Source organism: Talpa occidentalis, unplaced genomic scaffold, assembly GCF_014898055.3.
Source record: "Talpa occidentalis isolate TD23 unplaced genomic scaffold, MPIMG_talOcc4v2.1 talOcc4.16, whole genome shotgun sequence".
Lineage (NCBI taxonomy): Eukaryota > Metazoa > Chordata > Mammalia > Eulipotyphla > Talpidae > Talpa > Talpa occidentalis.
Genome location: NW_023601653.1, coordinates 26,751,692 through 26,772,640, shown reverse-complemented (window position 1 = coordinate 26,772,640; position 20,949 = coordinate 26,751,692). Strand labels below are relative to the sequence as shown.

Here is a 20,949-nt window from a genome sequence, read left to right as displayed (position 1 = left end):
ATACCAAAACCGAACAAGGACAACACAAAAAAAGAAAACTACAGGCCAATCTCGCTAATGAACACTGATGCAAAAATCCTCAATAAAATTTTAGCTATCAGAATCCAACAATGTATCCATAAGATAATTCACCATGACCAAGTAGGATTCATTCCAGGGACACAAGGATGGTTTAACATCCGAAAATCAATCAATGTTATCCAACACATCAACAAAAAGAAATATAAAAACCATATGATAGGGCCTCCCTGGTGGCGCAGTGGTTGAGCGCTGGGTTGAGAAGCTGCCTGCAGCCTCTGCAGCGCTAGTTCGATCTCCGGCTGCTCCCCGGCCACCGGAGGAGGGTCCTACATGGTGCGCAGACCTCTCCTGCTGCCCGCTGCTCCCCTCAGCAGTGTACTTTGGTCCTTCTGCCTGTTCTGCTCCCTGCTCTGGCTCTGGTGAATTCTCTCACCCTCCTGCGCTTCTGACTGTACCCAGTGCTTGTATAAATAAATAAATAAATTTAAAAAAAAAATCACAATCCAATTAGTAAAAAAAAAACCAAAAAAACAAAAAACACAAACATATGATAATATCAATAGATGCTGAGAAAGCTTATGACAAAGTGCAACACTCATTCATGACAAAAGTCCTTGAAATTCTTGTGATACAAGGAACATACCTCAACATCATAAAGGCCATATATGACAAGCCAACAGCCAGTATCATTCTCAATGGTGAAAAGCTGAAAGCATTTCCATTAAGATCTGGAACAAGACAAGGATGTCCACTCTCACCACTGCTTTTCAATATAATACTGGAAGTCCTAGCCAGAGCAATAAGACAAGAGAAAGACATCCAAGGAATCCAAATAGGAAAAGAAGAAGTCAAACTATCACTATTTGCAGATGATATGATAATATACATAGAGAACCCCAAAAACTCCACAGAAAAACTAATTCAACTCATCAACCACTTCAGTAAAGTGGCAGGATACAAAATCAACACGCATAAGTCAGTAGCCTTCCTATACACAAACAATAAATCTGAAGAAGAAGAAATCAAAAAAAAAATCCCTTTTATTATTGAAACAAAAAAAAATCAAATACTTGGGAATAAATCTAACAAAAGAGGTAAAGGACCTATACAAAGAAACCTGTTGGAGGCTTTTAAAATGAAAACCACCTAAATATGAAAGATTCAAGAGGCCAATGATCTTATGTTTCAAAAAAGACCCATGTAACATCCTGAACTGAAAGCCACCTTTTGCTGCCCATGCTTGGTATAAAGAAGAATCCTCATTTTCATTCTGCAAAACTTTTGGTGTTATTACCAAAGGGACTTTTCATGGAAATGAAGGTGAGTTCATCCAGACTGCACTAGATTCTATGCTGAGATATGTTTCTTTTAAATGTTCCACTCGTTGGGTTTTCACCTTTGTTTTTACTTTAAAAAGGGAGTTTTACTGCTAAAAGCAAAGATACATGAAAATAAAATTTTAAATGTTGGGGTTACATTATTAGCAGTTGTTAAAAGTTTGTTAGTAAAGAACCACCATGACTGACAGATTTGCAGGAGAGATTTTCAGGAAAGTGAAAAGCATAGACTAGCAAGTGGTATCTATGCAATGTAACACAGGAGTTACTGAAATCAAAGGTTAAAAGGAAGATATAAGATTTGGGGAAGAAATAAGTAAAGAAAGACAATTGTAATATTTAAGGGTTGTTTTTTTTTTTTTTTTCCTAAAGATCACACTGCAGGGCCTTCCTTGGTGGTGCAGCGGTTGAGCGCTGGGCTGCGAAGCTGCCCGCAGCCTCCGCAGCACCGGTTCGATCCCCAGCTGCCGGCGAAGGTCTCACATGGTACGCAGACCTCTCCTGTCTCGCCTGCTCCCCTCAGCAGTGCCTTTCGTCGGTCTGCCTGTTCTGTTCCCTGCTCTGGCTCTGGTGAATTCTCTCACCCTCCTGCGCTTCTGTCTGTACCCAGTGCTTGTATAAATAAATAAATAAATAAATCTTTTTTTTTTTTTTTTTTTAAAGATTACACTGTAATGAAAATTTTTAGCTTTCTCTACCACTAGATTCAGAGTCACATATTAGGATCGCATATCTCACTGTTTATTAAACTAATTTGTCTACGTTCATGATTCCTAATTATGGTTCAAAGTATAAGAAAACTTTGTCATATTATTGGCAAAAGGAAGGTAAAATCTGAAATCCTAAGCATATGTAGATTAGTAGGTAGGGGTTACGTCTAAGGGTTTAAATAACATTAATTCATTTTGAAAGTGACTAATATTTTCATAGAATTTTCTTTTTATTTATCAATCTTGAATTATTTTGATGATATTCTACTTTAATTCTACAGATACATGTGCACATTGGTTAATGCAAATTGTTTGATATAGGTTATGGGGCTTTGTGTGAACTTGACCCTGCCTATTTCTCCAACATCATCTAGTGTGAGTCTTTCTCTGCCAAAGTATGATCTAACCACACCAGCCTTTGGATATGCTACACTTTGCCTGGAATATTCTTCCTTTGACTCACTTGACCAGCTCTTTTTTATCCTTTCAGTTTCAGTTTAAAAACCACGGATTCAATGAAGTATTTGTTCTCTACTCCATGTGAAGTAGGTCTCTTCTCTTCCCATTCTCCATTTTATCTCCTTGTTTCATTTTTCCATAATATATGGAGATAGTTTTACTGAATTTAAAAATAGTTTTACTGAATTTTCTTTTTTTTAAAGATTTATTTATTTATACAAGCACTGGGTACAGTCAGAGAGGCGCAGGAGGGTGAGAGAGAATTCACCAGAGCCAGAGCAGGGAGCTGAACAGGCAGAAGGACTGAAGTACACTGCTGAGGGGAGCAGCGGGCTGGCAGGAGAGGTCTGCGGGCCATGTGGGACCCTCCTCCGGTGGCCGGGGAGCAGCCGGGGATCGAACCAGCGCTGCAGAGGCTGCGGGCAGTTTCACAACCCAGCGCTCAACCGCTGCGCCACCGGGGAGGCCTTGAATTTTCTTCTATTTCTCACGGGAATAAAGCTCCATGAATGTCAGGCACCGTAAATGTCTTGATCTTCATGATCTTCTCTGTATTTGAGTGTTGGCTCTATCCCTAACAGTTACACCATGCAATACATATTTGTTGAATGAATAGAAAAAATGATAAATGAGGTACATTTTCCAGTGTGTTTTCTCACCTGTATCAAAGTTGAATCTATGGCCATGGTCAATTGGTGTTATTTCCTAAAAGCTTAAGTTAATCAACATTGTTATTCTCCTTTGTTTTAGATAGATGATATGCTTACAAAGAATCATCTTAAAATGAAAACAATTTTTTTGAAATTAAAATTAAAACTGAAATCAGAATTTCTTGATTTGTGCAATAATTTAATAACTAATACTAACCAGCAATGTCAAGCATCTAATACTGCATGATACTGGATAGGATACAAAAATATATAAGATGCAACCTTTCCCTTCTGAGAATGAAATGCAATATAAATATGTAATAAGGCTACAAAAACATCTGAAATTAGAGACCAAAATCTCCTAAGCACACACTTAATTCTGGCCAGTTCCTCACATTTTTAATCCTACCTTCCCAGCATTGTAAAAAAACAACTACAGTTCTCAGTGTTTGCTGCCACATTGGTTCTACCAGCCATATACCTGTGTAAGAAGTGACTCACATGAAAAAGTTGTAAGTCACATAAGTTAGTTGGTGAAGTCATTCATTTTTCCCAGTGGGAGGTAGAAAAGGAATCATGATTTTAAACTGAAGATGAAAAATAATCTCTTTACCAACTTTGCAATAAGGTTCTGAAATTTGGTCCAGAAAGTTGATGCTACAGACTGTTTTTGCTAAGAAATTCTTAATATTCATTTAGGGGAAAAAATTGTTGATTAAACCAGATAGAAAGTGATTCTGTTATCTGCACCTAAGAGTGCAATGACACTCAGTCATCAGGCTATACCTGCTGCTATCTTTCCTTTTAATAGTTTTATCTGTCATGCCCTGGACCACTCTCCATCATTTCTTAAATATGTAACTAAGTCATCATTTTCTCCCAACACCAAGCAGCCATAATTCCTAGTGATTTCTTTTTTATTTATTAAGATGTTTTCTCCCTCATATTGATTCAAAATTTCTAGACCTTTGTACTGACATGGCCTCATTTCCACACTATTTCAGGAATACATGATCCTCATTTTACTATGGACCAAATTGTTATTAATACGTGCAACTCATTCAAAATTTCAGGTTTTTTTTTTTTTCAGATAACTCACATATGATTACACTGTAGTTCAATTATTTAAATGCTCAATCTCTAAACCTTCAATCTCTACTTGTACCCTTAATCTATTCATCACAGGAATTTCGACTGTCTTTTACCATTCTCATGACACCAATTTATCCTTATCCTTCTTAAAACTCAGTTCAGCCTTTAATGACTTCTTTCAGGGTTCCCACAGGTTCTAGAATCTGACCATTTGCTACTATACCCACATTAGTTCTGAGTCCATAATCACCTGAACTATCATAATAGCTTCATTCCTAGCTCTTCTGCTTTCATTCCATTAGGCTGTTGTCAAGACACTATTTAAATTACAATGAAAGTTAGGTCACATACTTTTGTTCAGATCCTCTATCTTTTCTCAGCTGGCTCAAATACAAGTTGAAGTTGTGACAAGTGCCATACAGATCTATACTGTCTCAAGACAACTCCTATTTTTCTTCTTCATTCAGTTCTATCTGCATTGACTTGTAGCTTTGCTGTGTTGTCTTTTTTTAAAAAAAATACCAGACACTCCTGCTCTCACATTAGGGCTGTTATGCTTGCTGCTTCTCTGCCTATAACATCCTCCTTTAGATATCTGCATGGCATCTCACTCACTCAAAATGGATTAAAGAACTAGACATAAGACCTGAAACCATAAAATATATAGAAGGAAATATAGGCGAAACACTACGTGATTTGCACATCAAAGACATCTTTACAGACACATCACCCAAAGCAGTGATAGTGAAGGCAAAGATAAACAGCTGGGACTACATCAAATTAAAGAGCTTCTGCACAGCAAAAGAGACAATAACAAAAACAAAGAGAAACCCCACCAACTGGGAGAACATTTTTGCACCCAACATCTCTTTCATCTTCTTACTCAAATCTCACCTTTCAGCCAAGTTTTCCTGGTTATCTCCACACTAAATATACCCTTTCTGACTTTATTTTTACATATCTATTAGCATTTGTACATATCTATTATCTATTTGTACATATCTATATCTATTATCTTGTTTACAGTCTGTCCCACCCAAAATAATATAAGGTCCATGAGGAAAGTTTTTCTTTTCTATCTTGTATATTGCTGTCATTTCAATGCCTAGAAGACTGACATATAATAGGTGTTCATAAATTTCTGTGGAATACATAAGTGAAAACTGATTAATATGTGTGATATAGCTGAGCTTGTAAGTAACAGCTCCTCAGACACATGAGAAACTGGGCTAGCTGACCTGGATACAGTTAACAAGGTAATAGTTTGATTGACATCCAAAGAAGGGACATTGTCTTCCATAATACATGGGTGGTGAAATAGTTATTAGAATGAGCAACTGAATTCTTGTGAAATGGGGTGCCTCTGAAAATAAGGCTTTGATGGACTGAGTCATAGTTACAATAGGCTATTTCTGAAGGGCAGGAAGAATGTAAGGACAATTCGGAGAGTTGGATGCTTTGAACTGCAATGAAGAGTTTAAAGAAAGAAAATGACAAATGTAATGTAAGGTTTAAAATTGTAGGTCAAGACTCAGAGAACTCAGGAGTTTCTATGACTGCTCATAATAGTCTTTTATGAGGATTCGAAACATAACAGAAAGAGATTGATCTACAAGTGGTCACCAAATTACAGTGTAAGATAAATTCACAGCCTAGCCAGGTGTCTTATGTAGAAGTCTTGGGACCATTCCTAAAATAAAAAAGGCACAACTTTTGGATTAAATATCCAAATATTAAATATTAAATATCCAGATATTTTATTAAGTATGTATTAAATATCCAAACAGGATATTTGGAAAGAGTCAGAGAAGTCTTAGATTCCCTGGTATACCAAATCCCAGTAAGTCTCCCCATGTCTCTAATGAACTCCATCCTGTTTATCTTTGATGATCCTGTAATGACTTCACTTTAGCCTTCTGTTCCTCTTGTCCCACTCAAAATACCTCTTCTTGCCTCCAGACTTCTAATTAAAACACCAAGGTCAGATGAATTGCAAAATTTAACTGAAGAAGAAAAGGTTTCCAAATCAGAAGACTTGTATGATTGTGCTAATTTGCAATCTCAGATATCTGGCATATGTAGAATTAGATAATAATGCTGAAAGAGGAAGGGAAAGCAAAAATTTTGGTCTGGTTAAATTGATCGTTGTGACTATATTTATCAGAGACTCTGGATTTAACTTTGAATCAAGCAGCTGGGGGGATTATAATTGCTTGCTCCATCGGTTAGCTAAAATAGAAACTCAGTGGTGGCCTAGATTAAGGACATTTATAGAGTAAGTAAAGGTGCAAACTCAGAAATTCTTAGGGCATAATGTAGGAAATGGAATCTGAAGATTTCTGGAGCTAATAATGGAGAAATTTTCCTAGCCCCTTTCTATTTCATGTGAGATGAAGATGACATTTACTTCACTCAGTCACTGAGAGCTTAGAATATACAAATCCCTCATAATAGAAACTCTTTATAGACAAGGAATGAAAGTGATATATGCTGGTCCTAAAGTGGACTCTGATTGTTCTGTACATGATAGACTCCTGCAGTGGTAGAGGCTAAAATAATAATATATCATCACCTGAGGAAAGTATGTATACTTATGGTAATAGGTATAATACTTTGATCCCTGGGATCTTCGGTGAAGGTAACTGATGATAGTATCCCTAATAGGCCAGTAAGGATCAAAATGTATTAATAAAATAATAATAGTAATAGTAAAAACTCTGTAGACTGAATCTTGAATTGAGTAGCCTGCATCTTGGTCTTCTCCAAATCTCCAACCTGCGTGATTTTACAGAAGGAGATTTCTTTAACTTTCAGGTGAGGCTGAATATGCTTAAGAAAAAAATTGTGTGATAATACTAGAAGTAGCTGCTATTATATATTGTTTTATTATATGTTATGTGATGTATGATGTGTTGCTATGCTCTATTATGTTTCATATTATATTAAACAGTGACCAATATAATCTGATAGGAGCTGATTACTTTTTTCTACCCATCTGTGGTGATTTAAAAAAAATCAATTTCTGGGCCTCCCCTGGTGGCGCAGAGGTTGAGCACTGGGCTGCGAGGCTGCCCACAGCCTCTGCAGCAACGGTTCGTTCCCCAGCCGCCGGCGAGGGTCCCACAAAAAAAAAAAAGACATTAAAAAAAATCAATTTCTTTGATATTCCTGTCATTGAGAAGTGAAATCTTTGTTCTTTCTCCTTGAACTGATGTGTTTTTTGAACTGGGGCGGGTAGACATGGTGTGTGTGATGTGTGACTGTCCAACACAGTATGATGGATACCACCATTTGTGACTTTTGGACCTAAGTGCTAAAGGACAATGCAGTTTCATCTAATTCACTGGAACATCTGTTTTTATATCCCTGAGTCACAATATAAAAAAGGTTGACTACTCATTGTGTCAACGAGGCTGTGGAGATTCTTGAATGTAAGTACTAATCGAGCCTGCCTGCCCTTCAGCCTTTGCAGCCAGACATAAGAGTCAAGAAATTATTGTACAAGTTGACTTTTAGCTTCTAGATATTTGAGTAACCCCCTCTAAATTGTGTGTTAAGCAGGCCCATACAAGCTTGTAAGAACTGATAGTTAATTTTCAGGAACTTTGTGGATTAGTGGTTAAACACAGTCATTATTAAAACATAAATCATAAAGCTTATGATTAAACACAGTATATTTTTAACACTCATTATGTATTCTTCTTATTTATTTCACTATAATCTCCTTCTGTTGCTTACTCTGAATGGTAGGAATACAATTTAATACATTACTACACATTTTTTTCCCCAAATCTGCATTCAGAGACATCATGCTAGTAGCTTGAAATCAGCTACAGTGGGAATAATTACACCAATGAAATTTGGCAAACATTATAGAATGGTAATTTTTTCTCTGATAAAAGAAATAATTTACCACCACATCACTGTGCCTCTCCATCAAGTCATCTCAGTTGAGAATCCAAACATCGTGGAGCAGTGAATGGCTATTACCAATGCACCCTTTTAAATCTCTGACCCACAGTACCTATGAGTAGAGTTAAATGTTGTGCCTTTCAATTTTGGAGCAGTTTCTTATGAAGCAATAGATAATCAGCAAAGACACCCCTAAAAGGACCTACAACCATTTAGCATGGAAATAATACTGAGGAAAAGAGAATACAAAAATCTCTTGGGTTTTAGCTCTGAGTCAAGACTAATTCCTCGGTAGCCACTGTTGTAGAGACTTTCCATAATCTGGTGGACAAAATAATTCACCTGTGGCTGTTAGCCTATTTTTCTAGCTACCACAGTATTTTCTTAATAGGCGTAACTATGATCATGATTTCAGGAAGAGAAGTTTATCATTGACCTGACAAAATGGGCTTCTCATCATTAAAGTTGAACAGAATTACCACTACAGTTTCATAGCCAAGTCCCTAGCTACAGCCACCCACACTGAATGTCTAACCTGAAGACCACCTTCTACCTTTAAACAAGAAGATTGAATCAAATTCAATCCATCAAGGAGGGGCAGCTGTCTTTTCTCACTGCATTAGAAACTTTTTCTAAATATGTATTTGCCTTTCTCTATTGGCTATGCTTCTACCAGGAACTACCATTTTACTAGATAATTGCTTGTAGTCATGCTATCATATACAATATTAGGTCCAGGAATCAAGGTTTAATACTGGAATTTATATTTGCCAACTAGGACATTGTGACCAGTTGTAGAAAAGAAAACCTTTCTTTTGTTTTGTGTTGGTATATTTTTATTCCACGTTGCATATATTTATTCTAATTAGCATTCAAAACAGTCAATAGATTATAGAATATTAAGATGGGCATCAATTTTCATAAGGACAGGGATGTACACACTGAAAATCCCTACATATGTAGTTGAATGAAGTAAGCAGAGATTATGGGCCTTCTTATTTGATTCATGTAGATATTAGTTTTATCTAAGAAGTACCTGTTGTATGGTTGGGTGGATACATGTAAGTATTGTTACTGTTTAGAATTTTAATATGGAAAGGGATACGATAAAAGTTGGATTGTAATAGAGGCTTGCCATTCATGGCTTCCCCAAATTATTCGAATATACCTTTATATTTCAATAGCTCCCCATATTCTGAATGCCATCTTCACAATGTAAGATCCAAAACAGATTTCTCAGGCGTGCTTACCACTAGGTGGCAGACATGTGACTTACACAGTCAACCAGATCCACTGGCACTGGGAGATTCTGAGGGAATCCAGAAGGGGAAACAAACTGGGCATGGGCAGGAAAGGGGCCTATTTTACTGGTGCAGGTGGTGGCAGAGGTTGTTTCTGGGACTGAGGGTGTAAGAAAAACTTAGAAGGTTAAGAAATGTGGCCCTAGAAATTGGGCATGGAACCTCAGTTTAGAGATTTTTTTTATATGGTTTAATTAATGTCTTCTTGATTAAAGCAATGATGTTGTAATTTGTACAATTAGGAACTCATATTTATATATAGATGTACAAAAATGAGATAAAATGTGTGCTTATTAATATAAAAGACTCCTTAAAGGCTCAACAATTTAACTTATCCCGAACAATCTTCAATACCTAATATCTATGAAAATATTCTAAATAAAATATGCTTAATACTTATTGAATTGTATCTAGCCTAGATAACATGGTCAAAAAAATTCTAGCATGTGTCTATGACTTTTAAGCTTACAAATAAAAGAATAAAATATACTCAAGAGAAAACTTATCTGAGATGCTAACAATGTACTAATATACATCTTTGTTGGAACCACAACTATGATGTTTAATACATCTTACACTCCATTTGGTATACTCAAAGGATTATAGGGACTATGTGACTGACCACTAATTCTATGTTGGAATTAACTTTAAAATGACCATAAATGTGTATACACACACACATATCATATCACATATACATCCACATATTGCATCACTGGAAATTTTTGAACTATGCTTCTTAAACAATACATTTTCCTACTGAATTTGAATTCAACATAACTTCATGTACAATTATTTTTAATACACATGGCATTCTAGTTGAAATACATTATGCTCTGTAGACCCATTTCACTGCTGTAATGTGGTCATATAACACAAGATTAACTTCTGAAAACGAAAACCTTTAACTGGTAGTTTTCATGCTCATCTACTCAATATTCCTTACTCTCAAAATCTGTTTTAGAATATCCTAACTTTTGATGAACATGTTTGAGCTCCACACTGAAACAGCTTTTGTGGGACATAACTCCTATTTCATATTGCATTTATCCTATCTTATCATAGCACTTTCATAAATTTAGATGCATGCACTCATGCACACACACGCATACCTGTGTCTGCTCTCAACTGCTAGAGTTTTTCTTTGCTGGATTAGACTTGTACTATCTACACATCAAGTAAATATGTTTGGAGTAATATTACTAACTGTGTAGACAGAGGTTAATCAAGAACGGAAAATTTTTCTTTAGTAATGGCAGGTGTCTGAATGTATTTGAGCATTTATTGATTTAATTTCCCTGGATAAAAATGAAAGTAAGGTCATGGTAAGCAGTATTTCAAATTAAATCCTTAATACAAATTAAATTAAATTAAGTGTCTTAGTTTATGACCCATGAGATGAAATTATTTTTAATTTTCCTTTACTCTTCATTCATTCAGTTAAAACTTAAGACATGGTAAATTTTAGTAGTCAATTTGAGAGAGTTAAAGTAATGGAAGGACTAAGGTTTTTTCTATAAATATTACTTGCCTATGGTTAGAGGAGTTTTAGGAGAAACACATTTTTGTTTTAGTTTTTTCACTCATTTTTGTCATTCTCTTCCTACACTGGTCAGTGTAGAAAGAAATGTTGAACAATAAAGGTTGTTTGAATGTTTTTATAAATACCCATTATGATTTCTGAAAAACTATTTTTGAACAATCATGAATTATTTTAGAATAATTTTATTTGGTAGCTGAATTTAAGAGCAACTCTAGTGATTACTTTGATTTCTTTCATGCGCTCATTTCTGATCTGCAGGACAGGTGCTTCTGTCATAACAAAGCAATAAACAACCACAACTTTCAGCTCTGACATCAGAATAAATAAATACCCAGTACCTTGCTTTTCCATACATTTGATACAAAATAAATTATAGAACATATTAGGATTGAATTACATTAAAAAATAAACAGCTCTTCCTAAACCATCACATACGATTGGTGAGAGACAAAGGAATATGATTTCGTAAATACTGATTCCCTGGGTATGTCTCCTATAAGCCATGTGTGACTGGAGGGAAATTATTGTGTTAGTTTTCCCATCAGTTCAATAGAGATAATGAAATTGCAGTAAAAGCAAAGTGAGATAAACATGTAAAACATTTAGAAAAACATTTTATATTAGTGTTAGCTGTTATACTATTGTCATTATTATTACTTGATATATTAGATATATCTTTTTATTTGGGAGAAGGTATAATTAAGTTAAACAGCATATAGGAGGTATGGCCCTTGCTGATTTTTTTTTTTTTTGGCTGATACTCAAAATTAACACAAATAACTCTATTCATTGTGAGTTTTCTTTGTAAATTGTTTGTGTATGTGTTATTTATCTTAATTCATGTGCATATGTTAACTACTCGTGGATAGAGTCACAAGTTTATAAGAACCTTGGAAATTGAGACAGTCAATTCTACCTGAAAATTGCTCACAACCTAACACCAATTAGATTTTCTTTAGATGTGAAATGAAATACTAACTTGTTGCTTTCTCTCCATTACCAATATGTAGGTGTTTATAGCAAGAATAAAAACACAATATATAGAAGGAGAAACTATTAGATAAATCTGTAAAAACTGTTGTATTTAGAAACATTTAATAAGGCTTTTTTTTTATTTTATTTTTATATTCCCCATACAATTGCAACCCCCCTTTCTGACCCCAATCCCTCCCCTCCCGCCCCCCACCCCCCAAAAAGTGTCTCTGTTTCATAGTTTTTTGTTGATTCTGATTTTCACTTTCTTATAGTTATTCATTTTCCTGGTCCCTTATTTAAGTTTTCTAGATTCCTGCTATGAGTGAGACCATCGGTATTTTTCTTTTTCTTTTTGGCTTATTTCGCTGAGCATGACCCCTTCCAGCGCCATCCATGTTGCTGCAAATTGCATGTGCTTATCTTTTTTGAATGCTGAGTAATATTCCATGGTGTATTTTCAGTTCTGAATATTTGTTTGGATAGTGGGGGGGAGAGAGAGATACATGGTTATATAAGACATTGTTATATAATCAATACTTTACATAAGAAAGGTTTCATAAATCTGTTTTCCTGGACATGATCAACAACAAAAATTTTTCCTATCACTGCTTTAAGGAAAGAAGATAAATGTTTCCTACATTCAATCACGTTTTCAGCACAGCTATTATTCATATCTAAAATTAAAGTTTCCAGAGTCCTCCCTGGTGGCACAGGCAGTTGAACACAGCGCTGTGAAGCTGTCCGAAGCCTCTGCAGCACCAGTTCAATCCCCGCAGGCCTCAGAACAACCCACATGGCGAGCAGACCTCTCCAGTCTCGCCCGCTGCTCCCCTCAGCAGTGTATTTCGTCAGTCTGCCTGTTCTGTTCCTGGCTCTGTCTCTGGTGAATCCTCTCACCCTCCCGCACATCTGACCTGTACCCCGGCTCTTGTATAAATAAAAAAAAATAAAATCTTAAAAAAAAAAAATAAAGCTTCCATTTTTGTTGTCCTAATGGAACTTAGTATTTGTATTTTTCGGGCCTCCCCGGTGGCTCAGCAATTGAGCGCTGGGCTGTGAAGCTGCCCACAGCCTCTGCAGCACCAGTTCCATCCCTGGCCTCTGGCGAGGGTCCCACATGGCGTGCAGACCTCTCCTGCTGTGCCTGCTGCTCTCCTCAGCAGTATATTTTGTCAGTCTGCCTGTTCTGCTCCCTGCTCTGGCTCTGGTGAATTCTCTCACCCTCCTGCACTTCTGACTATACCCAGTGCTTGTATAAATAAATAAATAAATCTTTAAAAAAAAATTGTATTTTCCCACTTTGATTTCTGAATAGGTATCTCAAGTATAGCATGCTTAACTTCCTTTATTATCCAAGGCTTCTTATGGGGTAAGAATCATAGGTAATGCTGAGCCTCATGATGAAAATTATGTGGGTGTGGTCATCAAATCTGCTAGTTCTCTGAAATTAGTCAGAAACAAGTAGAAAAGACACACTCCATAATACAGCTGTCTGACTCTAAAGCAATAATCCTCTAGGCTGTAGTAAATCTTTCTTTATGGACCTAATAAGTAATCACACCGATGGTCTCAAGGCCAGGGTCACAAAATTCAGAGTTAGACTGTCTTAGCTTTCAAATCCCTTCTCTGCTATTTACTAACTATGTGATTTCTGGCAAGTTATCTACTGTTTTCTGAGCTCAGTTGCTTCAACTGTGAAATAGGGAAAATTATAACATCTCCCTCACAGGAGTCCAGAAAGGACTAAAGGGCTGTAGAAGGAGCAGCTGTGCAAGGAATAGTAAATGTGTAGCTATTAAAAGACTTTCTGGGATGTTTTAAAAATAGAAGACCAGTTGAAAAAAAAAAAACAAAACAGTTGGTTTTTCCTTGATTCTCAGCTTCCTACTTCTGTGTTATATGAGGAATGTAACTCTAAAACAGTAACATATGTGGAACATAGTGAACCCCCCAAAATGGAGGAATTAAAACAAAAACAATCATTTAGATTGTGAGATCAAATTAATAGGTACCAGAGGGAAGATGGGAAGAGATTGGTAAATTGAGTAAAAAGATGCAACTGTATGGTGAAGGATTAAAACTGGTCTTTCAGTGTTGAACTTGATGTAGTGTACATATATGAATTTTAAATGATGCACATCAGAAACACAGAATGTTACATTCAATGTTACTCAAATTATAAAAAGAAAGAAAGAAAGTAACCTAAAACAAAATAGTGAAATAGGACAAAATAAACCTCAGGGCATAAAATTGAACTTTAAATTTTCATGGGAAAATAGTATAAATTAAAAAAAAAGCGTAGGAAAAAATATAGAAAGGCAGAAACAGAAAGAATTTCTTTTTTTTTTTTAAAGATTTATTTATTTATTCATACAAGCACTGGGTACAGTCAGAAGCGCGGGAGGGTGAGAGAATTCACCAGAGCCAGAGCAGGGAGCAGAGCAGGCAGACTGACCAAGTACACTGCTGAGGGGAGCAGCGGGCGGCAGGAGAGGTCTGTGCACCATGTGGGAAACTCGCCTGGAGGCTGGGGATTGAACCGGCGCTGCAGAGGCTGCGGGCAGTGTCGCAACCCAGCGCTCAACTGCTGCGCCATCGGGGAGGCCCAAGAATTTCTGACACAAATACGATCTAAACTGTCCTTGTGTCCACTTTGAGGTACCAGACAATGTGACCGGCTCTTCAAAGTCTCATTGAAAACCATGTCCTTGTACATGGTCTGAATTCTCTCTATCATAAAATAAGACCATGAGGAAGAAGGCGACAAACTTAGTGTGACTGCATAAAAGTGTTGCAAGGTATAAGCTTAATGGTATAAGCTTAGTGTTTAAGGTATAAGCTTAATGTTTGTGGAGCTGTGATTTTTACATTATTCCCTCCTACCAAGCATAGTAAATACATTATTAACTAACATTACCTTATTTTTCAGTGCTCATCTGCTACAATAATAACAGATAAAGTAATTTTTACCTACCTCATCTGAAATTGAAATGTATCTACACAAAAATGTTTTTCTCTACATTCTTTTATAGCGAACAGCTTTCAATAAGGGGGAATATGATAATTTATATATTTTATGAAATTTTTAGACATTTTCCTCTGAAGTAGAAAATGTAGTTTTTTGGTACAAATTCTAAACTTTAATGTTACATGGCATGTCGTGGGATTGAATGAATATATTGGATTCCAAGAGCACAATACTGTAATTCTATCAGTTTCATAAAGTAAGTATAACAATTTTGCAAAATGGGAAAAAAAAAGTATGCCTCTTTTAATTAGGAGAGTTCTGTTCTAGTTTTTTTTATATTTCAACACTTTCTTTTTAAAATAAATATTTTGCTGGAGTGAGATGAGGACCAATGCAGTCCACTCCTACACAGCACCCCATAATCAAACTCATACTCCACTTCAATCTCTCCTCCATTGCTGATCTCCAGGCTTTGATATTACCCCTTCACCCCAACACAACAGTTTGAACATTTGAAATTCACTTTTGAAACTCAGCCCTTCTTTATAAAGTTGAATAAAGCAAAGGTCACAACGGATAAACACATTTTCTAAGACAACATAGTGATTTAGTCTCTGAGACTATAATTTAGGTTTCCCGTCATCCTGTTTTGAGTTATACAGTATGTTCTTTTTAACTTTAAGTAAGAGACTTCAGTTGGTATCCAAAGTCTTCCTGAAGTTTTTAAATGCTTACATTTTTGTCAGTATACTGGAGATAAGACACGGAACTCTATACAGATTTAATTCCAAGCAGATGTAAGTTTATACTTACTCTTGTGTTGTTTCGTTCAGCTTTAAGTTCAGAAATTTCTTCTTCCTTTTCTAGAAGTTGTTCCCTGCAAGCATTTAATTCTTTTGTCAGTGCAGCGAATTCCTGAAAGGGAAATAAAAATATTTTAAGACATTCCAGCAGAAAGAAAAAAATTCAAAATATAAACATTTGTATGGGAAGAATAGAAAAGATGAAAAAAATGGAAAAGATGATAGCTGACTGGCCAAAATGTATGTATGAAATATATCTGTATTGCTATTATTTAATTAACTTGATTCTATTGTTCAGAAAATGGCAATACATGATGTTTAAAGTCTGTAATTTGTTATAATGATCTCCTTGGATAACCACATAAAATATACTCTAAATATATAAGATATACTGGACTTTGTGTAGTATGATAGCATATTCATAATATGAAATGATATAAATTTGACTAGTTTTGTGAACAACTCCGTAAATCTTATGCTATATTTTCCATACAGCCATGTTCAGATTAAGTAAATGAAATTATCAAATAAAAAACCACCAAAAAGCCCTAAAAGACATTACCAGCACCAACAAAAATTCTTCTGCTAATTGTGTTATTTAGAGGTTAAGAAGTTTATTTATTTCTTGACAAAATGAAAAAAGAGAATGAATGTTATTTCAAAATAATAAGTGCACCTAAGACTTCATGATGTTTTCTAAGATTTTTGTTATTAATTTATGTATTGTTTAGTCTTCCATTGTGAAATTAAGCTCCATGTAAACTGGGGGCTTTGGATTCACTGCTACACTCCCAGTGTCTAAGACATAGGGGGTGATCAATAAATATTTTTAATAAATGAAAATTGATCATGTTGTTATAAAAATTGGCAATTCTGAAGTAATCATCTTTTCATGTGACAAATGGAGAGGACTCTTCAATGGCATTCTTAGCCAAAACGAAGCCAAGAGTTCATGACAGGGGCTTTTCTATCACTAGACAGTGCTTTTTTTTTGTTGTTGTTGTTGTTTTAATTTTTATTTTGGCTGAGAACATGTTCTTTATTTTTGTTATTTAATATTTTTAATTGAGGTAATATTAGGATGTATCCATCAGATATCGCCACCGTAGTGGACCAACCATCAAATCAGCCATAGTCTATCCCCAGAGTCCATTGTGCTCTTTTTCCTCTTTGTTCTTACCATTCCTCACCTTCTCCCCGCTTCACCCTTGCCTCCATGCTTTAGCTCCATAGTCAGCTTTCAAGGGCAGGACTTTAAGCTTGTCTTGATCTGACCTTTAGTTTGGTTTCTCTATATTCCACATATTGGTGACACTATCCAGCATTTATCTTTCTTATTCTGACTTATTTCACTTAGCATAATCCCCTCCAGCTTGATCCAGAGAGTTTAGAAATAGTGAGGTCACTCAGAATATCAAGACACCTAATTCAACTATTGTGCTATATGAACATATAAACAAAAATTATTTGAAAATGATTAAAAAGAGTGAACAGATCCATATTTTCATGAAATCACTTAGTGTTATTCTCAATAATAAGATTGATGCTTATCAAATATTTAAGTATTGGGGTAAACTTATTAGCTACAGGCTGAGAGGCACAGCCAGAGATTGAAAAGAAAAACACAAATGGAGAGGCAGTTTTGGTTAACCTAACCTCCACAAAGGCAAATTTAGTAAAAAGTAAATGAATATGATGATTATGCATTGGTGGAGAAGGTTTAGGGTTTATGTTTTGTTTGCTTCAAACCACTTATTTTTCTGAGTTTCTCTCTGTGTGGCTTCAGCCTAAGTGAGTACTTCAAAGGCCTTCAAATAGACTTAGTGCTTAGAATCAAGATGAAAGAGTTCATTGTTACTTTTAGACTGGCATTACAAATAAATGTTTTCTCCCCTGTTTGCTGCCTGCTTGAATGTTGTTGATACTCTGAGTATATTATTTAAGAGCAGAATGGAAATAAGCAACTACAATGTTGATTATAGTAAACAATAAACAATTCCATAAAAAATGAAACTTTCTTCATATAAAATAGTAAGAACTTTCCTCATAAACTTTTCTTCAGAGAAAAGAAGGAGAAAAATTCTATATTGTGTATTATTAAAAATGGGCACTTAAAAGCAATTCTATACTTATGAATATTATAAGACAAACCATATATTGTAAGTGTACATTTACCATCAGGCTAATTAAAAATATATATATATGGTTTATCTTTCTAGAGATAGATCTACAGAAAAAGAAAGGATCATAAGGGATTACTTCAGAATTTTAACATTAAAATTTTTAGGTGGTGAAATCATGAGTGAAGTTTGTGTTATGGTTTCTTCCAGTGTATCACTAGCATCAAAATTCTACAATGGAGAGATATGTTTTCATGCTTAGGGAATGAGAGAAAATGTAAATCTGTAAATGCACTGAAACAATTACATATTCAAAACTGAGGACAGAAATTAGTCAAAATATTGAACATAGATGACTTTGCATTTTTTATTTATTATCCTGGCACTGACTGTGAGCAAGCTATTTAGTGACTCCATGTATTAACATTAGTCATACATTCATTAACTTCCTAGCAAATTTCAGAGACTGCTTTACATTCATTATCTCATCTTGCTCTCTAAATAATCAGTGAGGGAGTCTCATTCCCATTTTGTGAGTGTGCAAACTAAATTACTAAGGCATAACACACAACATACAACCCACAGAGAGTTAGTCAGACTTGTCCAGGACTTTTCCACGGTATCATTTTGACCCTACTTGTTAATCAAGCAATCTTTCCTTTCCTTATTCGAAGCATTAGCTACCCATTACTTAGAGAATTACCTTGCATGATCCTTCTTAATTAGTCCAATGGGAGTGCAGAGAACAGGAAGCCCAAGGCAGGGTATTCCTTCTGAGCAGAGCAAGAAGGATTTGATGAGCACACCCTGCATATCTAAGACTGCAATGAATGCAAGTACCTCCTAGGGGGTTGTCATCAAACATTTCTATTCTGTTCCTTTGACATTTCTCTTCTATCATCTCCATCTTTACTATCAATGTGAACTGAAATTTAACAGGATTGAGGCCTTATAATATGCCAAGTACTCCGCAAAACTATTTATATTATGTCATTAATTCTAATAAAATGCTAAAATGAACCACTAAAATCTCATTGAACAAAACTAAACACTCTTATCTTGGGTTCCAATAATCATATACCTTGGTATTTACACAAAGGAGTTGAAGATATAAGTCCACACCTAAAACTTCAAAACAATATTTATAGCACCTTTATCATAAGTGCCAACACTTGGAAGCAACTAAGATATCATTCAGTAAATAAATGGATAAACTGTGGATCCAACAATGGATCCAAACAATGGAATATGATTCAGAGCTAAAGAGAAGTCAGCTATCAAGCCAGAAAAGACATAGAGGAAACTTACATGAATATTATTAAGTGAAGAAGTTAATTTGAAAAGGCTACACATGATATGTTTCAAACAATGTCACAACTTAGACAAGGGAAAATGATGAGACAGTAAAAAGAACAATGATTACTGGTCAATGGAGATGAATAGGTGGAATATAAAGAATTTGCAGGAGCAGCACAAATACGCCGCATGATTTGTAATGAACAATACATGCCATACATTTTTCCAAAACCATAGGCTGTATACAAGAGTGAGATGTGATGCAAACCATGGACTTTGCCTGATGTGGTGTCAGTTCATCAAGTGTAAAAATGTACCACTGTGGTGGAACGTGTTGATAATGGGGAAGCTGTGCACATGGGTTGAAGAGGGAATATGGAAAAATCTCTGTACCGTCCCCTCAATTTTTGCTTTGAATTTAAACTGATCTAAGAATGGGGCCTCCCTGGAGGCCTAGCGGTTATGTCTCAGTGCTATCACCCCATGTCCTGAGTTCCATCCCCAGACAGGGAGCTGACCCACATGGCGAGCAGACCTTTCCTGTCTCACCTGCTGCTCTTCTCAGCAGTGTATTTCAGTAGATCCACTTGTTCTGCTCCCAACTCTGTCTCTGCTGAATCCTCTCACCTACCCCCCACCACAGCTCTGGCCTACACCCCAGAGCTTCTTTGCAAAAATAAATAAATAAACAAACAAATAAATAAAGCCTTTAAAAAAATCTGCTCTAAGAATATAATGTCTTAAAAAAATCAACAGGGCCTACTGAGGTTAAGAAATTGATGCAAACTTAGACAGCCAATGTGGCTTTTATATTGGATAATTTTATATTTTTATATTGCATAATGATAATATGTTGCTTATTACCTTCCTGATCTTGGATATTTCACTCTGAATTTGTCCTTTTGGGTTGTAAAAATTATCTTTCTCAATCTCACAAAACTTTTTAGAGCTTCCTATTTTCCAACACATCAAATTTAAACAGACTTTAACTTTTATAATTCAAAGCATCCAAAATGTGGCCCTTGCACATTTAATGAGATTTATTTGTCAGTGAACAACAGCCACCAGCACTTTGAGCAAAAGTCACTTTGCTTTGCCATGAACTTAGTATTTTATATGAATTACTCATTGCTTCCTTACTTTTCACATGAGGATACTGAAACTTAGCATCACAGACAAATAAATTTTTCAATGTCACAAAGCTGAGACTAATCTACCCTGACTCCAAAATGTTTTAGTTCTGCAAAACATTACCTCCTTCTTGCTGAAAATGATCAAATTTCTTGACAGTACCAACTGACACCAACATCATTTCTCTAGCTACCCATCCACACACATACCATTTATTGAGCACCTAGGACATGTCAGATCTTGTGCTTGGTGCTGAAAGATAGATAGCTTTGACATAGTTGTTGCACTTGACTTCATTTATCTTTCAGAATTCATATCTGAGTCACATCAATGAATTTCTATTACTAGCAAACACTCAAAATCCACTACCAAGTGCCACACACAGAATATTATTAGTTTATGTGCTTAGAGACACTGTGGATTTACAGATGACCTTGAATCTCTAAAGCCAATTTGTTAGATGTCTATTTTCTGCACTTATCCTAGATTTGCTTTGCATCATTGAGATGGGAGTAACAGATTAGTTTCCAACCCAAAACTTTCCAGACCAGTTATTTTGTTTCCCAAAACAAAACAAAAATGCAAACTTTTTCCCAAGGACTAAAACGACATCTCCCACTCAGTATTTTTC

At 35.6% G+C, this 20,949-nt stretch overlaps 1 protein-coding gene across 5 annotated transcripts in view; it reads right to left on the bottom strand.

Moving 5' to 3' along the window:
- The window catches only part of PPFIA2 (PTPRF interacting protein alpha 2), a 359,412-nt gene that overhangs the window by 132,668 nt on the left and 205,795 nt on the right, over positions 1-20,949 (bottom strand). For all 5 annotated transcript variants that reach the window (XM_054696184.1, XM_054696186.1, XM_054696183.1 and 2 more), the window contains exon 4: positions 15,782-15,883. In XM_054696184.1, coding sequence (XP_054552159.1) covers positions 15,782-15,883 — 102 coding nt within the window. The remainder of the gene's footprint in view (positions 1-15,781; positions 15,884-20,949) is intronic.